Here is an 18,244-nt window from a genome sequence, read left to right as displayed (position 1 = left end):
ATGTTGCTAGGAGAGGTTATTCCTTGGAGAGTGACATCAGGCTTGGAAAGGTAGAGGAACAGGGAAAGAGAAGAAGACACTTAACCAGGTGGATTGATAACAGTGACTGTAGCAATGGGCTCAAGTATGTCAAAGACTCTGAGGATGGCACAGGATCTGGACAGAACTGGGTTCAGATCTGTTGATCATAAGGTTGCTATACATCATACTCTAACTGATAGCATCTAACAACATTGAATACACCATGGACTGCTAGAAGAACAAACAGGTTTGTCCTGGAGAGGGTGAAACAAGGCTTCTCCTTGGAGGCAAGGATTTAAAGCTCCGTCTGACATATTTTGGACATATTTGAGAGGGACATCCTGCTTGGGAGAGTGGAGGGATAGTGCAGGAGAGGAAGACCCTGGATGAGATGGATTGACACAGTGACTGGGGTAATGAGGGTAGGTGTGCCAGAGACAATGAGATTGGCTCAAAATAGAGCAGGTTCAGAGCTGTTGTTCATACGGTTGTTATGCATCACAACTGATTCGATGGCATTTAACAACATACCTGTGAAGATTGTTGAAATGGAAAATGCTTTCTTATGTATCTATTACCATTTAAACATATACATACAGATATGTTGTTGTTGTTGTTGTTAAGTGCTGTCGAGTCACAGGTGACTCATAGTGACCCTATGAAGGAGAGTCTTCGACGCTTGGGTGCCTTTCATCCTCTCTCCAGGTTCATAGGGTTTCCGGAGGCAAGCTATTACAGAAGTGGATGCCACTCCTCCTTCCACGCTTGTTTTAATCTGGGAGCTCCACCCCACTCTCTGTCCGCATTGCGTGTTGTTGTTGTTATGTGCCGTCGAGTCGCTTGCGACTCATAGCGACCTGCTCTGTCCTGTGCCAATCGCAATGTCTCTGACACTCCCATCCCGATTATCCCAGTGACTGAATCAATCCACCTCAGCCAACCATTAATGCATTTGACACATCTGTGTCACAGTGTTCAGCCTCACAGCAACCACAAGTGACTGCGGGATGGCAACTTGTACACCAGGGCTATATGACCTAGAGGAATGTCTGAACAAAAACAATGAAAGGAAGATATGTAGGAAACAAAAAAATAATTAAAAGCAAACCAAAATAAACAAACAAACAATCCAGGCACAATAATTGTCTGGCTTTTATTGTAGTTGTTTCTGTCCCTGGCTTTGGTCAAATTGCTTTGCTTACAGTCCTTTAAACACCTAGTTCTTTACACACAACGCAGGGTCTTCTGAGGGCAAAATGGTGGGAGGAAAGCGGACGCTGTGGGCCACCTGAGGAAAGTTCTGACAGCATGTAGGGACTGGGCATGGATGATTGTGTGGACCCAGGCTCTCCAGCAGAAAGAACGTTCTTCCAGACGCTATGTTTTACAGAGGATGACCACGTCTGAAGTCTTGCCATCATGCTATGTTTACAGAAACCCTGGAGATAGATGCACCAAATACAAAGGCCAAAAATGAAGAAATTGAGAATACCTACTTGCCTAGTGGCAAGAAGCTCCACTGCAATCCCCAAGGCACGCAGTTCGAGGCCCCCAGCTGCTCCATGGGAGGGTGGGCAATCTCTGGTGCGATTAACTGCCTCTGAAAACCTGCCAGAGGATCAGTTATGACTGTACGATACTCAAGAACAACAGCCAGTGCTCGCTTTGGCAGAATATATACTAAAGTTGGAACGCTGCAGAGAAAATTAGCATGGCCTCTGCACAAGAAAGAACCACCACCACCATCTGCAGTTTGAAATGAATCAAATATGCAATAAAGATGTATTAATAATAATTAATGATCTGAATGCAAAAGTTGGAAACAAAAAGGAAGGATTGACAGTTGGAAAACAGGCCTTGATGACAGAAATGAGGCTGCAAATATCATAACAGAATTTTGTATAGTACTAAAATGGCTACTATACACATGGACTTCATCTAATGGAACACATTGGAACCCAATTCTCTATATCTGTGGAAAGAAGAGGTGGGAAGTCTCAATATCTCCAGCCAGAACAAGGCCAGAGGTTGATTGTGAAATCATCAATTTCTAGTTTGCAAGTTCAAATTAAAGTTGGAGAATATTAGCACAAATCTGAAAAATCGAAAATATGACCTTGGCTTTATCCCCCTTGAATTGAAAAACTATCTCCAGAGTAAACTTAATGCACTAATGACCAAAAGACCAGAGGAGTTGTAGGAGGAAATCATCCATGAAGAGGCCATTACACATGCAGTGGAGAAAGAAAAGACCAAAATATTTGTCAGAAGAGACTCTGAAACTAGTCCTTTAGTGTAGAAAGGCTAATGTGAAGGGAAGAATGACGAAGTAAGAGAGCTCAACAGAAATGTCAAAAGGCAGCTCCAGAAGACAAAGCAAAGTATTCCCATGAAATATGCAAAGATCTGGAGTTAAAAATCCAAAAAGGAAGAGCATGCTTAGCATTTCTCAAGCTGAAAGAAGGGAAGGGGGGAAAAAAATTAAGCCTTAAGTTACAATACTCAAGAGTTGTAGGGCTGAAATATTCAATGACACAGGAAACATGAGCAGAAAACAAAAGGAATACAAATAATCAACATACCAAAAAAAACTCTTCGATTTTCAGCCATAAGACAAACAATGGCATCGAAGGAAGAAGTACAAGCTGCAGCGAAGGCTTTGGGAAAAAAACAAGCCTCCAGGAATTAACAGAATATCAATTAAAGTATTTCAGTAAACAGATCCAATCCTAAACATGCTTGATTGTTGTTGTTGTTGTTGTGTACTGTCGAGTTGGAACCAACCCAAAGCTGACCCTCCAGTGGGTTTTCAGAGGCAGTTATTTGCACGGGAGAAGATTGCCCATTTTTTTCTCATGGAACTGCTGGTAGATAGAAAATGCCAAAAAGGCCTTTGTAGTAGTGTAAGTGTCTAGGCCATCAGAGCTTCCTTGTACAACTTTATTGTTACGTGTTGTCAAGTCAGAACTGACTCACAACTGACCCTCCAGCAGGTTTTCAGAGGCCGTCAATTGCGTGGGAGTTGATTGCCCATCTTCCTTCTGTAAAGCAGAACTGTGTGCCTTTGAGTTGGCAGTACAGCAACTCCTTACCACTAGGTCATCAGAGCTTCCTTGTAGAACATGGTGTTGTTGTTAAGTGCTGGCAAGTAGAGTATGACTCATAGCAACCCTATGAACAACAGTGAGTTTCAAATAACAGGTTCTGCCGCACCCTCCACTCCCCCCTCCCGTCCCCCCGTCCCCCAGCTCACAAGTAACTGCTCAGTTATAGGATTCTGTGTCTTTTTTTCCTTTTCCCCACCAGATATCTATGCTATTGGGGTGGGCAAGCTAGATGTGGACTGGAAAGAACTGAACGAGCTGGGGTCCAAGAAGGATGGGGAGCGGCATGCCTTCATCCTGCAGGACGCAGAGGCTCTGCGCCAGGTCTTTGAGCACATGCTGGGTGAGTGAGCTCTGCCAGACAGGAACTAGCTGGGCGGGAGGCAGCCAGCTGGGGGCCCAGGCTGGGAACCTGGCCACACACAGGATCCTTCACCTGCCACCTTCTCCATCTGCTCCTTATACTGACAGATGTTTCCCAGCTCACAGACACCATCTGCGGGGTAGGGAACATGTCAGCCAATGCCTCAGACCAGGAGAGGACACCTTGGCATGTCACTATTAAGGTACCAAGAGGGAGAGGCATAATTGGGATCTTGAAAGTATGATGGCTGTGGGTGGCCTAAAGTCTGCCTGTCTCTCTGCAGCCAAAGGGCCTGGAGACCTGCCGAGGGGCTCTCATCTCAGACCAGTGGGTCCTGACGGCTGCTCACTGCTTCCGCAATGCTGAGGAGCTCTCCCTGTGGAGGGTCTTTGTGGGTAAGGCTGAGATTCTGACCTTGGAGCTTGATGTTCCTCAGTGCCTGCCCTTCAGGACACCAGGTCTAACCTGATCTGCCATGTTGTTCCAGGGGACCCCAATTCCTTATGGGGCAAAGAGTTCAGTATTGAGAAGGCAGTGATCTCCCCAGGGTTTGATGTCTATTCCAAGAAGGACCAAGGGATCCAAGAGTTCTATGGAGATGACATTGCCCTGCTGAAGTTGGCCCAGAGAGTGAAGATGTCCACTCATGCCAGGTGCCAGGAGTTGGTGGATGGGCATCCTGTGGGGAAGAGTGCTCCGGGGATACTGGGGAGAAGGGGCACCAAGAACAATCTATGAGGCCCTTGCCCCTCTCCCCAGGCCCATCTGCCTTCCCTGCACAGAGGAGGCCAATCTGGCTCTGCGAAGACCCAAAGGCAGCACCTGCCGGGACCATGGTGAGCGACGTGCTGAGCTGGACTAGGGCAGAGGGGGGGCAACCTGGCATGGGACTGACTGGAAGGCCCCAGTGGGATTCAACTTGACCATGGCACCAGCACCAACAATTTCTTTTCTTGGCTGCAGAGAACGAACTCCTGAACACACAGAGCGTTCCTGCACATTTTGTCGCCTTGAATGGGAAGAAATTGAATATTAACCTCAAGATGGGGACAGAGGTGAGGGCCCCAAGTCTAGGATACCACGGTGGGGTGAGTTCCCCAGGGGCAGCTCTTGGGACATCTCTCGTCCTCTGCCAGCTCTGGTTGCTGTCTCCATCTGCGCTAGATCAGCTTCTGCCCACCCCTAGCTCACCTGCCATGTGTCCTGGGCCTGCTCATTCCATCCCTCTCTCCCGCTCCACCCTTCCTGCAGTGGACACGCTGTATCCAGGTTGTCTCTCAAGACAAAGCCATGTTCCCCAACCTGACGGATATCAAAGAGGTGGTGACAGACCAGTTCCTATGCAGCGGGATGAAGGAGGATGACAACCCCTGCAAAGGTTCGTCCTCCGCTCGCTCCATGCTTGTGCCCCTGGAGCCTGTGTTTCTGCCCAGACACCTCTCTGCACTATCCCCTTACTATGGAGAGTGGGGTTGGGAGAATTGGGGGTAACACTGTCTCCTTTTCCTCCTTTCTGACAGGAGAATCTGGGGGAGCAGTGTTCCTTGAGCGAAGATTCAGGTTTTTTCAGGTAAGAGAGAAGAGCTCAAGGGATGGGATTATAAGTTCATGATCTTGGTGGAGGAAGAGGAAGAGCTCTGAGGGATTTTGGAGCCGGGGCTGGGTAGCCTCTTACTCTCTACCCCGCTTTCTTCCAGGTGGGCCTGGTGAGCTGGGGTCTCTACAACCCCTGTTATAACTCTGACAAAAACACTCGCAAAAAGGCCCCCCTTAATTGGGTGCCACCTCCAAGAGACTTTCACATCAATCTCTTCCGCCTGCAGCCATGGCTGAGGGAGCACCTGCAGGGGGTCCTGCAATTCTTACCCCTCTAATACTTGGCCAGCCCCTTGGCTGTCCTGCCAAGACCTGCCACCATCCCCCACTTTCCCCTACCTTTGACCTTTTATCCCAGACACAGTAAATTTGCCTCACTCTTAGCTCTGCATCCTGTGTTCAGGATCCTGGCCAAGCTGGGGAATCCCCAGGCTCTTGCCAGGACTTTGCAGTAGATCCTCATCTCCCCTCCCTGTCAGCTCAAAAGAAAAAAAAAATCCCTTCTCCATTGTAATGGATTTGCTTCCCCTTTCACATTTACATGGAATTTCCCACTTAGGAAATGAATAAAAGTCAACGATTTCTACATCCATGTGTTCTCTGCCTGGTATTGGGAGGAGGGCAAAGAGGGAGGCCAGAATGGTTCCAGGAACTTTGGGGAAGCAGGTCAGAGATTCTGCAGGATAAACAGCCCTTGGACTCTGCCCTGTGCACACAGTCCACAGAAGAGAGAATCAGAACGATGTGGGCTTATTTCTCGTCCCCCAGCAGGTGGTCTGGGTTTGTTGAGGGAGGAAGGAGGGGCAAGGGGGTTGTTGGCTGTCAGGTCTGGAGTTTGGGCAGCAAAGGGTGGGATTTGTACAGTTTCTATTTCCTTGGCTGGGCGCTCAGAGGGGCCCTCCCGCTTGGACATTCCGGAAAGTGATGTGGGTGGGGCGGGCAGCATTACACTGTAGGTGCCAGAAGAATATTGCATAAAAGGATGGGGGCTGCTGGGGGCAGGGAAAGGAGAGTGGCCAAACCGAGGGCTGAAGTTTCAGCTTGGATACCAAGCAAACAGATCTTTAGCACAAACCCAGGTAGCCCAGGCCAGGATAGGTCACCTTGCCCCAGCACACTCCTCTCCTGCCTTCCATCACCATGGGGCAGGATCTCAGCCCCCTACTCTCCCTGGTTATCTCGTTCCTGGGTCTCTTATCTGGAGGTAAGTGAGGGTCACTCCCCCCAACCGCCAGCATCCATTCTCAGCCTTGGTTTGGCCCTCTTGGTGCTACATACAATACTTTCTCTTCAGGTGTGCACACCACCCCATTGCCTGAGGCCCAGCCCAAAACCCCCTGCTCCCTGGAGGGGATAGAGATCAAAGGGGGCTCCTTCCAACTCCTCCAGGAGGGCCAGGCGCTGGAGTACCTGTGTCCCTCTGGCTTCTACCCTTACCCTGTGCAGTTAAGAGTCTGCAAAGCCTCAGGGTCCTGGAGTGCACTGAAAACGCGAGAGGAAAAGATTGTCAAGACAGCAGAGTGCAGAGGTTGGAGGTCGTGAGGGTTGGGGTGGTCTGGTGGAGGAATGGGGCTGAGTGACCAAGGCTGGGTCTAGATGGGAATAGAATCTTGTTGAACCGAGGTAGGTTCACAAGTTGGGTTGAGCAGAAGTCGGTCTATTCTAGGGTTGGTGAGAAGGGGTGAGGACGAAGAGAAGCAAACATTTGCTAAGCACTCACTCACTCTGTACCTGGTAACTCTCAAGTTAAAGGATCACTCAGAAAATGGGGAGAGAGATGGGCAAGCTCCTGTCATGTGCTTAACTCCCTCTGAAAACCCTCCGGAGGGTCAGTTTTGACTTGATGGCACACAACAACAGAAATGGAGGTGGTGGAGCAGCTAAACCTCTCCCCTCTCCCATGAGTTTAAGGGGGATTGATGCTGCTCTTGCTGGGTTGGGAAAGCTCTGTTTTTCATTGTCAGGGACTAGATTAAGATGCCTGTCTTTCTGTCTCAGTGACTTCCATTTACCTCCCTCTCCAAAGCAATTCGCTGCCCAAGACCACAGGACTTCGAGAACGGGTCATTCTGGCCCCGGGCTCCCTATTACAACTTAAGTGATGAACTCTCTTTCCAATGCTATGATGGGTATACCCTTCGGGGCTCTGCCAACCGTACCTGCCAAGTGACTGGACGATGGGATGGACAAACAGCTATCTGTGACAATGGAGGTGAGAAGGGTTCCCTTTTCTCACATTACCTGATACTTCTCCAGCCTAAGAAACTAGCATCCAAACACTCAGTCCCCAGACCCCAATCTTTGGCCCTGACCTCTACGTCTTGCATTTCTGCAGCGGGATACTGCCCCAACCCAGGCATTCCCATTGGCACAAGAAAAGTGGGCAGCCAGTATCGACTTGGAGACACCATCACCTACCAGTGCAACCGCGGGCTAGTCTTGCGAGGCTCCCAGCAGCGCAAGTGCCTGGAAGGTGGCTCCTGGAGTGGAACTGAGCCTTCCTGCCAAGGTGACCCTTGGCCCTTGTCCCCAGGCCAGATTCTATTCTCCTGTTCTAATGTCCCTATGCCAAGGCACCATCTTCAACCTCTCTGTCAAACCAACTACTTTCTTATTTCTTCCAAAACTCTGTAGAAATGTCTCACTTTGGATTCTTTCCCATCCTAGAAATCCACCATCCTGTCTCTGGACTCTTTCAGGAATTTGACCTGCTTTCTGATCTTTCCTCAGACTCCTTCATGTATGATTCTCCTGAAGAGGTGGCCGAAGCTTTCCTGTCTTCCCTCACTGAGGCCATAGAAGGAGCTGATGCTGAGGATGGGCACAGCCCAGGTTTGAAGGCCAGGATGGGAATGGGAGAGGATGGAGAAAGGGCAGGAGAACAGGGCAGGCTAACCCTGACTCTCTGTGGGGCACCTAGGAGAACAACAGAAGCGGAGGATTGTGTTAGACCCCTCGGGCTCCATGAACATCTACCTGGTGTTGGATAGCTCTGACAGCATTGGAGCCAAAAACTTCTCAGGGGCCAAGAGATGTCTCAGCAGTCTTATTGAGAAGGTAGCTTTCTCTCCCGCATGTAATCAATCAGTAAGTGTTTGGTGCTCAATTTTCTCTGCCTTACAGGGACCTCACGTGTCAGAGGACAACTGGGGGGTTCTATAGGGTTTTCAATGGCTGATTTTTCAGAAGACACCCTGTTCCCTCAGCCACCTGGTTCTATTCTGTCCTCCTTCCCTTTTACTGGTTTTCAGACTTTTAACCTCTTGCTATGACCTTGCCTGTACCAGGGCAGTTGCTTTCTGCCGATCATGACCTCTTGTTACCCTCACTCACAGGTGGCCAGCTATGGGGTAAAGCCGAAATACGGTCTTGTGACATACGCAACATACCCCAATACTTTGATCAGAGTGTCACAGCCAGAGAGCAGTGATGCAGAGTGGGTCAAGGAGCAGCTCGACAAAATCAGCTATAAAGGTCAGAAACTGAGGAAGAGAATGTGGGAGGTTCACGTTGGGGCCAGAAGCCTGAGGGAAGGTAGGGATGGGTAATTTGCTCAGGCAAGGCGACAAGGAAGAGCACTCTAAGTGGGACCAGTGGGAACTGGTGAGAATCTCTTAGGGGTAGAGAGGGAGAGGACCCCTTTGGTTAGCACTGTAACTCGCTGCCAGCTATACATCAGAACTTGAGACCACTTCGGGTCAAAGAGCAGTCAGTAGGGTGGTAACAAGCTGAAAAAGTTGAAAGATGTGAGATCCCAGGGCTCATGGACCTCTGAGGTTCAAGAATGGCTAGGGAGACCAAGTGAGATGGTGACCTCTTTCTTCTCCACAGACCACAAGCTGAAGGCAGGGACCAACACCAAGAGGGCCCTCCAGGCAGTGTTTAATATGATGAGCTTTCCAGGGGATGTTCCCCCTCCAGGGTGGAACCGAACCCGCCACGTCATCATCCTCATGACTGACGGTTAGACAGGACCTCTCTGTTGCCCTCAATTCTACTCTTGGATCCCAGCGTGCTTGTTTCTATGCTAGTAGCGTATTTGGGTCCCTGAGTGCTGGCTGTTGGGGTTTCCTGTGACCCTTTCTAAGAGTTTCCTCTGTTCAACATCTTCTATCATCTTCACCCTCTGTCCAACTGATGCCACCATGCACGACACTGCCTATAGCTGATTAATATCCCTTGAGTCTTCATCTCCCACCATCATAGTCTCTCTCCTTCAGGTCTGCATAACATGGGCGGGAACCCAGTCTCAGTCATTGATGAGATCCGGGCCTTACTGAACATTGGTACAAACATCAAAAACCCAAGGGAGGATTATCTGGGTGAGTGACCTTGCCAAAAAGCAGCATTCTGTTTCCTCAGCTACTGCTCCCAGTCTTATCCTCACCCGCTCTCCTTTCCTCAGGCATTCTTTCTCAAGCTCCTCTTTTCCCTCCAGATGTCTATGTATTTGGGATTGGCCCCTTGGTGGACCAAGCAAACATCAATGCTTTGGCTTCCAAGAAGGATAAAGAGCAGCATGTGTTCAAGGTCAAGGATATGGAACACCTGGAGGATGTTTTTTACCAAATGATTGGTAGGAAGATGCCAGAATGGCATTAAGATAATCAAGAAACTGTGTTCTCCAGTCCCCATGAAGCCACTCATTTCTCTTTTGCCCTTGAGACTCTTAATAGTCTGTAAGGCCTTCCTTATTCTCTCAGTATAGTTTTCTCTATCACGTCTTAATCTTTGAATCAGAGCTCTGGGCAACTTCAGTGGTTTCTCTAAAGCTCATTTGACCAAACCGGAAATTGAGGCTGAGAGACCATGAGACAGCAAAACTGGGAACAGAATTAGGCTGGAAACAGCTACGCCTCTGATCTCTTAGGTCCAAGTTCTTAACCTTCTAAAATGAAGAATCAAAGGCTGCAGTCACTTTAGGAATGAAGAGTTACCACTTTCTGCATGTTCTCCTTTTCTGCCAGATGAAAGTCAGTCTCTGGGTCTCTGTGGCATGGTCTGGGAGCACAAGGAAGCTACGGACTCCCACAAGCAACCTTGGCATGCTAAGATCTCAATCATTGTAAGCACAGCATCTTAGTGTGGGGCTAATGGAGGGTGAGGTCAGGAGATGGGGTAAAGCAAAGCACTATGCATAAGGTTTTTATCAGCAAGTGGTGGTTGGGGAAATTGAACTTCCTGTCTTTATTGTTTCAGCGCCCTGGAAAGGGACTTGAGACTTGTATGGGAGCTATAGTGTCTGAGTACTTTGTACTGACAGCTGCACACTGCTTCACTGTGGAGGATGAGCCACATTCCATCAAGGTCAGCGTGGCTAAGGATGCAGGTAAGGGATGTAGCAAACATGGCCTGAGTACCACTCAGCCTTAATACAAGCCCCTTTCTTAGACTGAAGGCCAATCCAGGATAGGGAAGACTTTATGTCTGGGTGAGATGGGGCCAGAAGCCAAATGCCCACACAGAACTGAGTGGTCTAGGGGTAGCCACTTTTTTCTTATCTCAGCAGGAAGGAAGCAGGAATTTGAGATAGATGTTGTTCTATTCCATCCCAACTACAACATCAATGGAAAAAAAGCAGAAGGAATTCCTGAATTTTATGACTATGATGTGGCCCTGATAAAGCTTAAGAAAAAGCTGAAGTACAGCCAGACTCTTAGGTAAGAGCAATTGGATTCTAGCAACTGGAAGAAAAGGTTGGGGAAAGGCACGACTGGAGGATGAGAGTGTGGGGCCCGCAGCCCCAAAGCTCTCTATCCTTTCTTAACAGACCCATCTGCCTGCCCTGCACTGAGGGAACAACTCGCGCTCTGAGGCTCCCTCTATCAGCCACTTGCCAGCAACACAGTAAGTCAAGGTCAGGGACAGGGGCACAGAGTAGAGATCCTGAGATGAGGGGGCATGCAGAAGCTGCAGTAGGAGGCCATGGGGCCTAGTCAGTCCCTAGCTCAAAGGAAGGACTGTGATAAATAAGGAAATGGTAGGAGAGGGGGCATGGAGTGACCCAAAGTGTTCACTTGTCCAGAGGAAGTGTTGCTCCCTGCGAAGGATGTCAAAGGTCTGTTTGTAACTGAGGATGGGTACAAGAAGCAGCTGGTTCGGAAGGAGGTCTACATTAAGAATGGAGAAAAGGTGAGGAGAAAGCCTTCTAGATGCCAATCCTTCCAAAGACTAGGTCAGTTCGTCTCTTATCTTTCCCATCTCACCTACAGAAAGCCAGTTGTGAGAAAGATGCTCTAAAGGCCAAAGGTTACAGCAACGTTGAGGACGTCTCTGAAGTGGTCACTCCTAGGTTCCTTTGCACTGGAGGGGTAGATCCCTATGCTGACCCAAACACTTGCAAAGGTGGGAGAAGGCTCTTTGGTTGTGGAGCAAATTCCCGAGGCACAAAGTCCCTGTCCTTATAGCCTTTCTTTCTCTGCAGGTGATTCTGGTGGCCCTCTGATTATTCACAAGAAGAGTCGCTTCATTCAAGTGAGTTTTCTTCTGCCTATGGGGAGTAACCAAGTGGTCATCACAGGCTTCCAAAACAGGGAGGTTCAATGCATGAGATTAGTAGAGGATGAAAGGTAGGGTCTAGATCACCACATGACCAATCCTTGGACTGCTTCAAAGTCAGGTGTGTGCATGTGTGTTTCTGTTTAAGGGAGAACAGGACTAAACTATTTTTCTAGTCTAATATTTTTAGGTCAGCTCAGATGCATTCAGGAGTAGCCATACTTAGTAAGGTTAGGAAGGAATGCTACCAAATGACCCCTGGTATCCCCTTTCCCTCTTCAGGTTGGTGTGATCAGCTGGGGTGTAGTGGATGTCTGCCCAAACCGGCAGCGAAGCCAGCAACAGCAGACACCTGGTTATGCCCGAGACTTTCACATCAACATCTTCCAAGTGATGCCCTGGCTCAAAGAGAAACTCAAAGATGAGGACCTGGGTTTTCTATAAAGGTTTCTTGTGGGAAAGAGATGTGGGATATAATTAAAACAGCTACGACAATACCTGTGTTCAGATCCTTTTGGGGGAAAGGAGTGGTGAGTGTGCACCAGTTGTGTTGCTACAACTAAAATTAAATCTGGAAGCCGTTTTTAAAGGCTTATTCCCCAACCCAAGTGCTGAAAAACCAGAGGCTGAGGGCGCTTCCACCTCAGTGTTTTACTGAGACCAGCATTGGGGGCATGTGAGGCACAAGAAATTCAGCTCCACTTCCTAGAAGTCATCCACAAGGTTCTCTTTGTAGATGTCATCATTGTAGACAATTTGGGTCCTCTTGTCCCGGTGGCAACCCTTTGGGCTGTTCTGGACAGCTAGTGAGGGAGGAGAAGGACAGTTAAAATCTCAAGAGCACCTGTTAGACCTAAGGCCCAGAACCGGACTACCTCACTTAACACTAACCCTGACTCCTAGCTTCGGAAGTCCAGTCTTTATGCTGCCCTCTGGTGTCCAGGGCTGCTTGTCCCCCTCCCTGAGTCCTCTGGGTGCCACTCACAGCCACAGAAAGGAGTCTAGGTGTTACTGAGGTACTGTGGACACTGAAATGAATGCTAGTTCTCTGCAAAACTCAAAATGTTGCCACTGTTGACAAATGTGAATGATGTTAACCTACTAATTTCAGTCAGTATTTGAAAAATTAAAGATCAGAAAAACTTTGGCAGCCTTGTATTGATATTTGGTCAATTCTAAGTTGTTTAGAATCCTCTTTCTGCCTACTCTTCTAGGGGAAATACATTTTTGGCAAAAAGCTCTGTCAGCTTATTTCACACAGAGAAATACTCCTAGGCCCTTCAAAGGAAATCATTTGAGGTGCCACTTTGGCTGTAAGAATACTCCCTAGCTGCTTCTACCCTTGCTCTTTCCTCCTGAACCCACTATGTCCTCCTCTTCAGTCCATCCCCAAGGATTCTATCCCCACCATACCAGGATTGGAGTGAATTCCACTCACTGTCCCTTTTTCTCTCCTAGCCCAGTTTCCATTCTTTGATTTTAATTTCTTGTCACTGCTGACCCCTCTCCTCAGAGTTGTGCCCCTCACCTCCAGTGGTCCAGACCCTTCTTAGAGCTGCTTCCAGACCAGCTAACTCTTCCTTTTGCCTCCCTTGTTACACCCTCAATTTTAGGCTGATATGCCAGGCAGGCTGGAGACATGCAGGGCAAACCCTCAAGCTCTGATAAGGGCTATTTTTTCCCCCACCAAAATCTGCTTTCCCTATTAACATGATCATTTTGCAGCTACCCTGCATACAGTTAACTCTATTCTTTCAGTCCTCTGTGTTTCTTATTCTTAGTTTCAAATGCTTAGAAGATCACTGTACTCCCTCTCAAAACTAACAGGGGCACCTCTGGAGAGACCAATCTTCCTTGCCAACCTGATTCTGGTTGCCACTTTCTTCCCATTTCAATCACCCTTCAGAAGTCACCTGCAATCCTTTTCTCTACTTTCCCTACCTCTACCCAGCAAAGGGCCTGACAATTTTCCCTCTATCCACACAAATCTACATCTCTACTACCTCTTGGGAAACCCGGAATATGCAGAGAAACAAAATGAAGTGCTGAACTGTGAACAAAGGAGAGGACAAGGAAGAATACTGCTGCTGCTCTTACCGAGGGAGCCCCAGACAGACTTGCCAGTGGCAGCGTCCAGCATGGGCTGTTTGCGGGCAATGTTGACTTTGAGCTGTACTGATTCCACTTGGGTCCCATTAAGCTGAGGGAGAAGAGGGAAGGAAACAGAGGGAATATTATAGACAAACCAAAGGAAGACTTCTTTAAGTTACTATCCTATATACAGGCAGACTAAATGGGGTTCTGAAAAAATAATGCTCCTTGTGTGAATAGGAAGGGGCTTTCTCTGTCAAGAGGAACTAACTTCCTCATGGCTCCCAGTATCTTAAGAAGAAATCACAAAGATGGCTGGAAGGATGAAAAGAACAGATCTGGGAAGTTCCAACCTCAGCAACAGCCTGATCTGCTGACTCCATCTTTTCATAGGTGACGAAGGCACAGCTGAGATGAGAGAGAACAGAGTCAGTGAAAGGCCTATGACCTCTTCCCCTGACCCAACCTGATCCAGGGCTCACTGGCCACTGGAGACAGGCTGGCGTTGTCCCCCAGGACTCACCACCTTCTACCACCTTCTTGGATATTATCCTTACTTTCTGGGTGGGTCCATGGAGAGGTCAATAATGTTCCCAAAGGGAGAAAAGGCCCCACGGAGAAGGGTAGGTGTCATGTCTTCTCCGTACACATAGAGAGTATTTCCCTTCCGAGGGGCCCGGCGTTCAGGGAATGAGTCTGACCCTATGGGATCAAGAATAACAGTCAGAAGACATACCCCAACTCCCCTTTTATTTCCCCTCACACACTGTACCTAAATTAGAGCCAAGGCCACCTTCCTCACAGGTCACTTACTGCGGAAAGGGCCCTCTCGGTCTCGGTCTCGCTCCCGCTCTCTGTCTCGCTCTCGCTCCCGGTCCCGCTCTCGATCCTTGTCCCTGTCCCTGTCCCGATCCCGGTCCCGCTCTCGATCTCGCTCTCTGTCTCGGTCTCTTTCCCGCTCTCTGTCTCTGTCCCGGTTTCGCTCTCTACTGCGGTCCCGGCTGCGACTTCGGGGAGGGGAGGCTGAGGAGCGGGCACCACCACGATCTTCATAGCCCCAGTCAAAGCTCCGAGGGGGGCCATCACCAGCCCCTGGGCCTTCTGACTCTTCCCCATCTGGCCCCAGTTCCCGAAGTCGGTCACTGGAAGACACAAAGCTGAGGAGAGGCAAAAGAGAGGATCAAAGGGTACTTTTATTTCCTCCCCTAAGCCCTCGGGAGCCTCTAAGTCCCTCTGTGGCCCCAGTTCTTTACATTCCAGCCCCATACCTCCCATGGATCCAGGCAATTCCCCCCTTTACCACCCTGTGCCAAGTGGGACTACACTCTCTAACCTCTCATACAGAGACTTCCTCTGGGGACGTCTGGATGACTGAAAAAGAGTCCAAGAACAGTTAAGATGTTTCCTGGCTGGAGGCAGGGGTCTCTCATCTTCCTCGATCCCTATCCCCCGAGAGACAAAGAACTGGGAACCACTACCTCCTGCAGATCATCGTCGGCAGAGACACTCCTCTGGAACGGTTGGAAAGTGGGAGCTGGTCCCTTCTCGGGGTCCTGGAGAGGTGTTAAAGATCTACTTCAGTGGGAACAGGGGCCTACCAACTACCAGAGGACAAATTAGTTCCTCTTCTTAGCTTCTCTCAGTTTTTAATTCTGCTAGGTTTTTATTGACTATTAGTAGTTTCCTAAATGACCTGATATACTTGAAAATATTTCACATGTGAATGAACCTTTCTTAAACCTGAAACCATTTCAGCTGGGTCAAGCCCTTAGAGTAACATTTCCCAAGACTTACTCTACACCGATGATGCATGAGAGGCCACTATGTGTAGAATGAAGGCAATTTTAGATTCCATTCAGTTTCTTTCATTTTATCAAACTCAAAGCTCAGAACAGCAAAGTAACCAGTGTATGACTGAATGGACATTACATTTCCCCTAAATACACCTCCATTACAACCGAGAGAGATGGCTTCTGAAGCAAAGGGTTCTCTCTCGACAACTTGTTTCTTCTCACCTTTAATTTCCCCTCTAGGGTTCGAGATCGTTTGAAGCCTGAGTTCTTGGTCTCAGCCTTGATGGCACTGATAGCTCCTGATTTCACCAGCTGCTTTGCCTGTTCTGTTGCTGTAGCTGTGTCCACCACAGGTTGCTCAGACAGTGCTGGAGTATTGGGGAAGAAGGCATTACTTTGGCCAGGTTGTGACACAGGTCAACCCAATGCTGACTACTTCCAATCCATCCCCACACTTCATCACTCACAGCGTTTGACTCCGCCTTGGCTGGCTGTGCTGCTGCTACTTTGTTTCTTCAGAGCCAGCAGTGCCTTTTTCTGGGAATGAGGTTAAGAGAAGAGTTGGTGAGGACTAGTTCCTGGCCAGGTCCTCACTGAAAGCCCCAGGGCTATTACCCCTGCGAACAACCTCTCAGAGAAAATGATGCAAACAGTGTGCTGAGTGGAGCCCTCAGTGGTGCACTGAGGCAACCTGCCTTTCACACACAGTCTCCCAGATCTCCTACAATGCTAATTACACCTTACCTATTTAAACCATGACATCTGGAGCCATGCCAGACTCTTACTATTTTGAAGCCGGAGACAAGGAGTTCAATTTTTGATCAGAACCCTAGAGTATAAGCTACAAATATAAATATAAACCTCTAAGTCCTTCTTGGATGCTTTGACCATTTATTCCTTATAATCAGAAAGCTTTCAGTCTAAGAAACAGACCAATTAGATCAAACTACCAGGACTGCCTATAAGAAGTCCAGATCATGTGCAGGTGACAAGAAGGTTGTCTGGTGTCCCACGGCTAGTAAAACAGAGTCCAAATAGATGAGTAAGAAAAAGTTTAGATAAAGAAAACTTGAGTAGCAAAGCAGGGCTGTGGGAATGGATGTTTAGTGACAAGTGAATAGGTTCTTTTTACCTGGAAAAGGATGTGAAGCTAAGGCTTTGTGGCTATGTTCTACAACATGAAAACAGTATAGTTTGGTGCTCCCCCCCCCCGCCCCCGCCCCCTGTCCTTTGTCTCAGCACTTGAGAATACAACGGGTAGACAATAAGCCACTGGCACCGAAAATGTGACACCTAGGGGGCTGGAGCCCTTTTCCTTTGCCTCCATACATAATGGAGACCAGGATTGCACACCCAGCCCCTGCCAAGAAAAGGGTGTGAAACCAGTATAGTATTGTATTTCCAATGAATCATTCTGATAAAAGCAAAAAAATATATATAAAGACTAAGAAACTTTTTGAGACACCACCACCACAACTTAGGTGATTGTTGGCAGAGATCAAACCTAGAGAATAGAAATGAAAGAACAAATGCCAGAAATTATGTCAGGGGGTGTGTGTGTGTGTGTGGGGGGGGATCAAGAAGGCTTGGCAAATGTTCTGACTATGCAAATAATGGAGAAATCAGGGATGAGGTTTTGAATCTAAACACATGTATTTAGTTCCATACGGAAGGTCAAGAAAAAGAACTATATTAGGATGATGTTAAGTGCCATTGAGTCAAGGACGGAAAAGACAAGAAAAAGAAGTTTCTGCAAAGTATCAGTAAAATACTGGACGGAACTGGAAAAACCAAGCTTGGGGATGTTAGTTCTTGAGTAGTGCTAACAGGCATGGTAAAAGAAGACAACTCCATGAAGGCCTGTGGAAGAGAAAATATACACTGGAGAAAGACCATCTCTTGGATATACACTGCAAGGTGTTAAGTCTCCATGAGCCAGAAGCTTTACTCTCTTAACACTCACCCTAGGTGTTCTACTGCAGTCTGTGAAAGGCAGGGCCATGCCCCCCCACCCCTCAACGCTCACCTTTTTCTTGAGTTTGTTGAATTTCTTCTGCAGCGCCTCCTCCTCCTCGCTCAGTCCGGGGGGTATCACCAACATGGTGGCTCCTGGTTCAGGGGCATAGCTCAAGATATCTTTTTTCTAATGTCAGAGCCCAGGGTTCACACGTCGTCCATACTGTGCCCAATTACAACCCTCTGGACCTGCCCATTCCTGCCTTTGGCCTCTCCCTACTCTTTGCTTAAGCCCGGCAGCCGTCCAAGCCCCTGTTCGTTGGGATCAATCGACATTCCCGTCTTTCTTCAAAGATCTAAGACATCAGAGTCTTGGGGGCACCACGTGGCCCCGGGAGAGAGAAACACTCCCTCTGTCGCTATGACGCTCGGCCCCCCTGCCCCCCATTGGAGTTAGTATGGCAACTGCAGGGAGCGAACAGCAAAGGAGGCAGTGAAACCTGCGCAGCGCTCTCAGAGCAACAAAATTAGAACCAAGAAGAAGGGGCCCCGAAAAAGGGGTAAAGGATGAAGAAGAGAATGTCTTACCTGAGGGGGCGGCAACCGGGGGGGGGTGGGTTCACGGTCTCCCGCGGCGCCCGCGCGGGCCGCTGATAGCGGTCTCAGAGCGATGACGTAGAGGCGGGGCGGAGAACGCGGTAACCAAGGCGGCTGAAACACAGACACTTCCGCCCGGCCGCCTCTGTTGCTGACCTGCTTATAAGCCGCGACCATCTACGCCCCCAGCGGTGGGTGTGCCGGAAGTAGTGGCCACTTCCGCC

At 48.7% G+C, this 18,244-nt stretch overlaps 3 protein-coding genes across 5 annotated transcripts in view; 2 read left to right on the top strand and 1 right to left on the bottom strand.

Moving 5' to 3' along the window:
• C2 (complement component 2) overlaps window positions 1-5,363 on the top strand; it is a 24,569-nt gene extending 19,206 nt beyond the window's left edge. For both annotated transcript variants that reach the window (XM_006896168.1, XM_006896167.1), the window contains 9 exons: window positions 3,328-3,468; window positions 3,597-3,691; window positions 3,773-3,884; window positions 3,977-4,142; window positions 4,249-4,325; window positions 4,453-4,544; window positions 4,741-4,867; window positions 5,010-5,059; window positions 5,187-5,363. In XM_006896168.1, the coding sequence (XP_006896230.1) occupies window positions 3,328-3,468; window positions 3,597-3,691; window positions 3,773-3,884; window positions 3,977-4,142; window positions 4,249-4,325; window positions 4,453-4,544; window positions 4,741-4,867; window positions 5,010-5,059; window positions 5,187-5,363 (1,037 nt within the window). The remainder of the gene's footprint in view (window positions 1-3,327; window positions 3,469-3,596; window positions 3,692-3,772; window positions 3,885-3,976; window positions 4,143-4,248; window positions 4,326-4,452; window positions 4,545-4,740; window positions 4,868-5,009; window positions 5,060-5,186) is intronic.
• Window positions 5,364-6,225: 862 nt separating this feature from the next.
• On the top strand, window positions 6,226-12,027 carry CFB (complement factor B). Its single transcript, XM_006896165.1, has 18 exons — window positions 6,226-6,289; window positions 6,380-6,613; window positions 7,112-7,297; window positions 7,421-7,594; window positions 7,816-7,917; window positions 8,006-8,142; window positions 8,421-8,559; window positions 8,917-9,048; window positions 9,306-9,407; window positions 9,524-9,661; window positions 10,053-10,150; window positions 10,285-10,414; window positions 10,595-10,745; window positions 10,856-10,932; window positions 11,111-11,217; window positions 11,298-11,430; window positions 11,510-11,559; window positions 11,866-12,027. The coding sequence occupies exons 1-18, from the start codon at window positions 6,226-6,228 to the stop codon at window positions 12,025-12,027; spliced, it is 2,316 nt and encodes a 771-aa protein (XP_006896227.1).
• Window positions 12,028-12,217: 190 nt separating this feature from the next.
• Window positions 12,218-18,161, bottom strand: NELFE (negative elongation factor complex member E). 2 transcript variants are annotated; one of them, XM_006896163.1, is made up of 11 exons: window positions 18,012-18,161; window positions 17,494-17,576; window positions 15,935-16,004; window positions 15,690-15,835; window positions 15,153-15,227; window positions 15,008-15,045; window positions 14,488-14,831; window positions 14,232-14,376; window positions 14,028-14,082; window positions 13,681-13,783; window positions 12,218-12,386 (listed from the first exon to the last, which is right to left on the bottom strand). In XM_006896163.1, exons 2-11 carry the CDS (start codon window positions 17,566-17,568, stop codon window positions 12,289-12,291), a joined length of 1,149 nt encoding a protein of 382 aa, XP_006896225.1. In that variant the 5' UTR covers window positions 17,569-17,576; window positions 18,012-18,161; the 3' UTR covers window positions 12,218-12,288. The 2 variants fall into 2 exon arrangements, with proteins under 2 accessions (XP_006896225.1, XP_006896226.1); XM_006896164.1 differs by having other exon boundaries at window positions 14,488-14,741; window positions 18,012-18,087.
• Between the last annotated feature and the right edge of the window lie 83 nt (window positions 18,162-18,244).

This window comes from Elephantulus edwardii, unplaced genomic scaffold (assembly GCF_000299155.1).
Source record: "Elephantulus edwardii isolate Elephantulus edwardi_28Jun2011 unplaced genomic scaffold, EleEdw1.0 scaffold00184, whole genome shotgun sequence".
Taxonomy (NCBI): domain Eukaryota; kingdom Metazoa; phylum Chordata; class Mammalia; order Macroscelidea; family Macroscelididae; genus Elephantulus; species Elephantulus edwardii.
Note: the sequence above shows the minus strand (reverse complement) of the source record. Positions and strands in the feature narration are given on the sequence as shown.

Bases quoted from the DNA above. Each gene is read 5' to 3' on its own strand.
- NELFE (XM_006896163.1), bottom strand. From the start codon at position 17,568: ATGTTGGTGATACCCCCCGGACTGAGCGAGGAGGAGGAGGCGCTGCAG. The intron at 16,005-17,493 runs GTGAGCGTTGAG...CCTCATTCCCAG, and splicing joins TCAACAAACTCAAGAAAAAG to AAAAAGGCACTGCTGGCTCT. The intron at 13,784-14,027 runs GTTGGAACTTCC...CTTCTCCCTCAG, and splicing joins CAGATCAGGCTGTTGCTGAG to CTTAATGGGACCCAAGTGGA.
- CFB (XM_006896165.1), top strand. From the start codon at position 6,226: ATGGGGCAGGATCTCAGCCCCCTACTCTCCCTGGTTATCTCGTTCCTG. The intron at 7,595-7,815 runs GTGACCCTTGGC...ATCTTTCCTCAG, and splicing joins AACTGAGCCTTCCTGCCAAG to ACTCCTTCATGTATGATTCT. The intron at 10,415-10,594 runs GTAAGGGATGTA...TTATCTCAGCAG, and splicing joins CAGCGTGGCTAAGGATGCAG to GAAGGAAGCAGGAATTTGAG.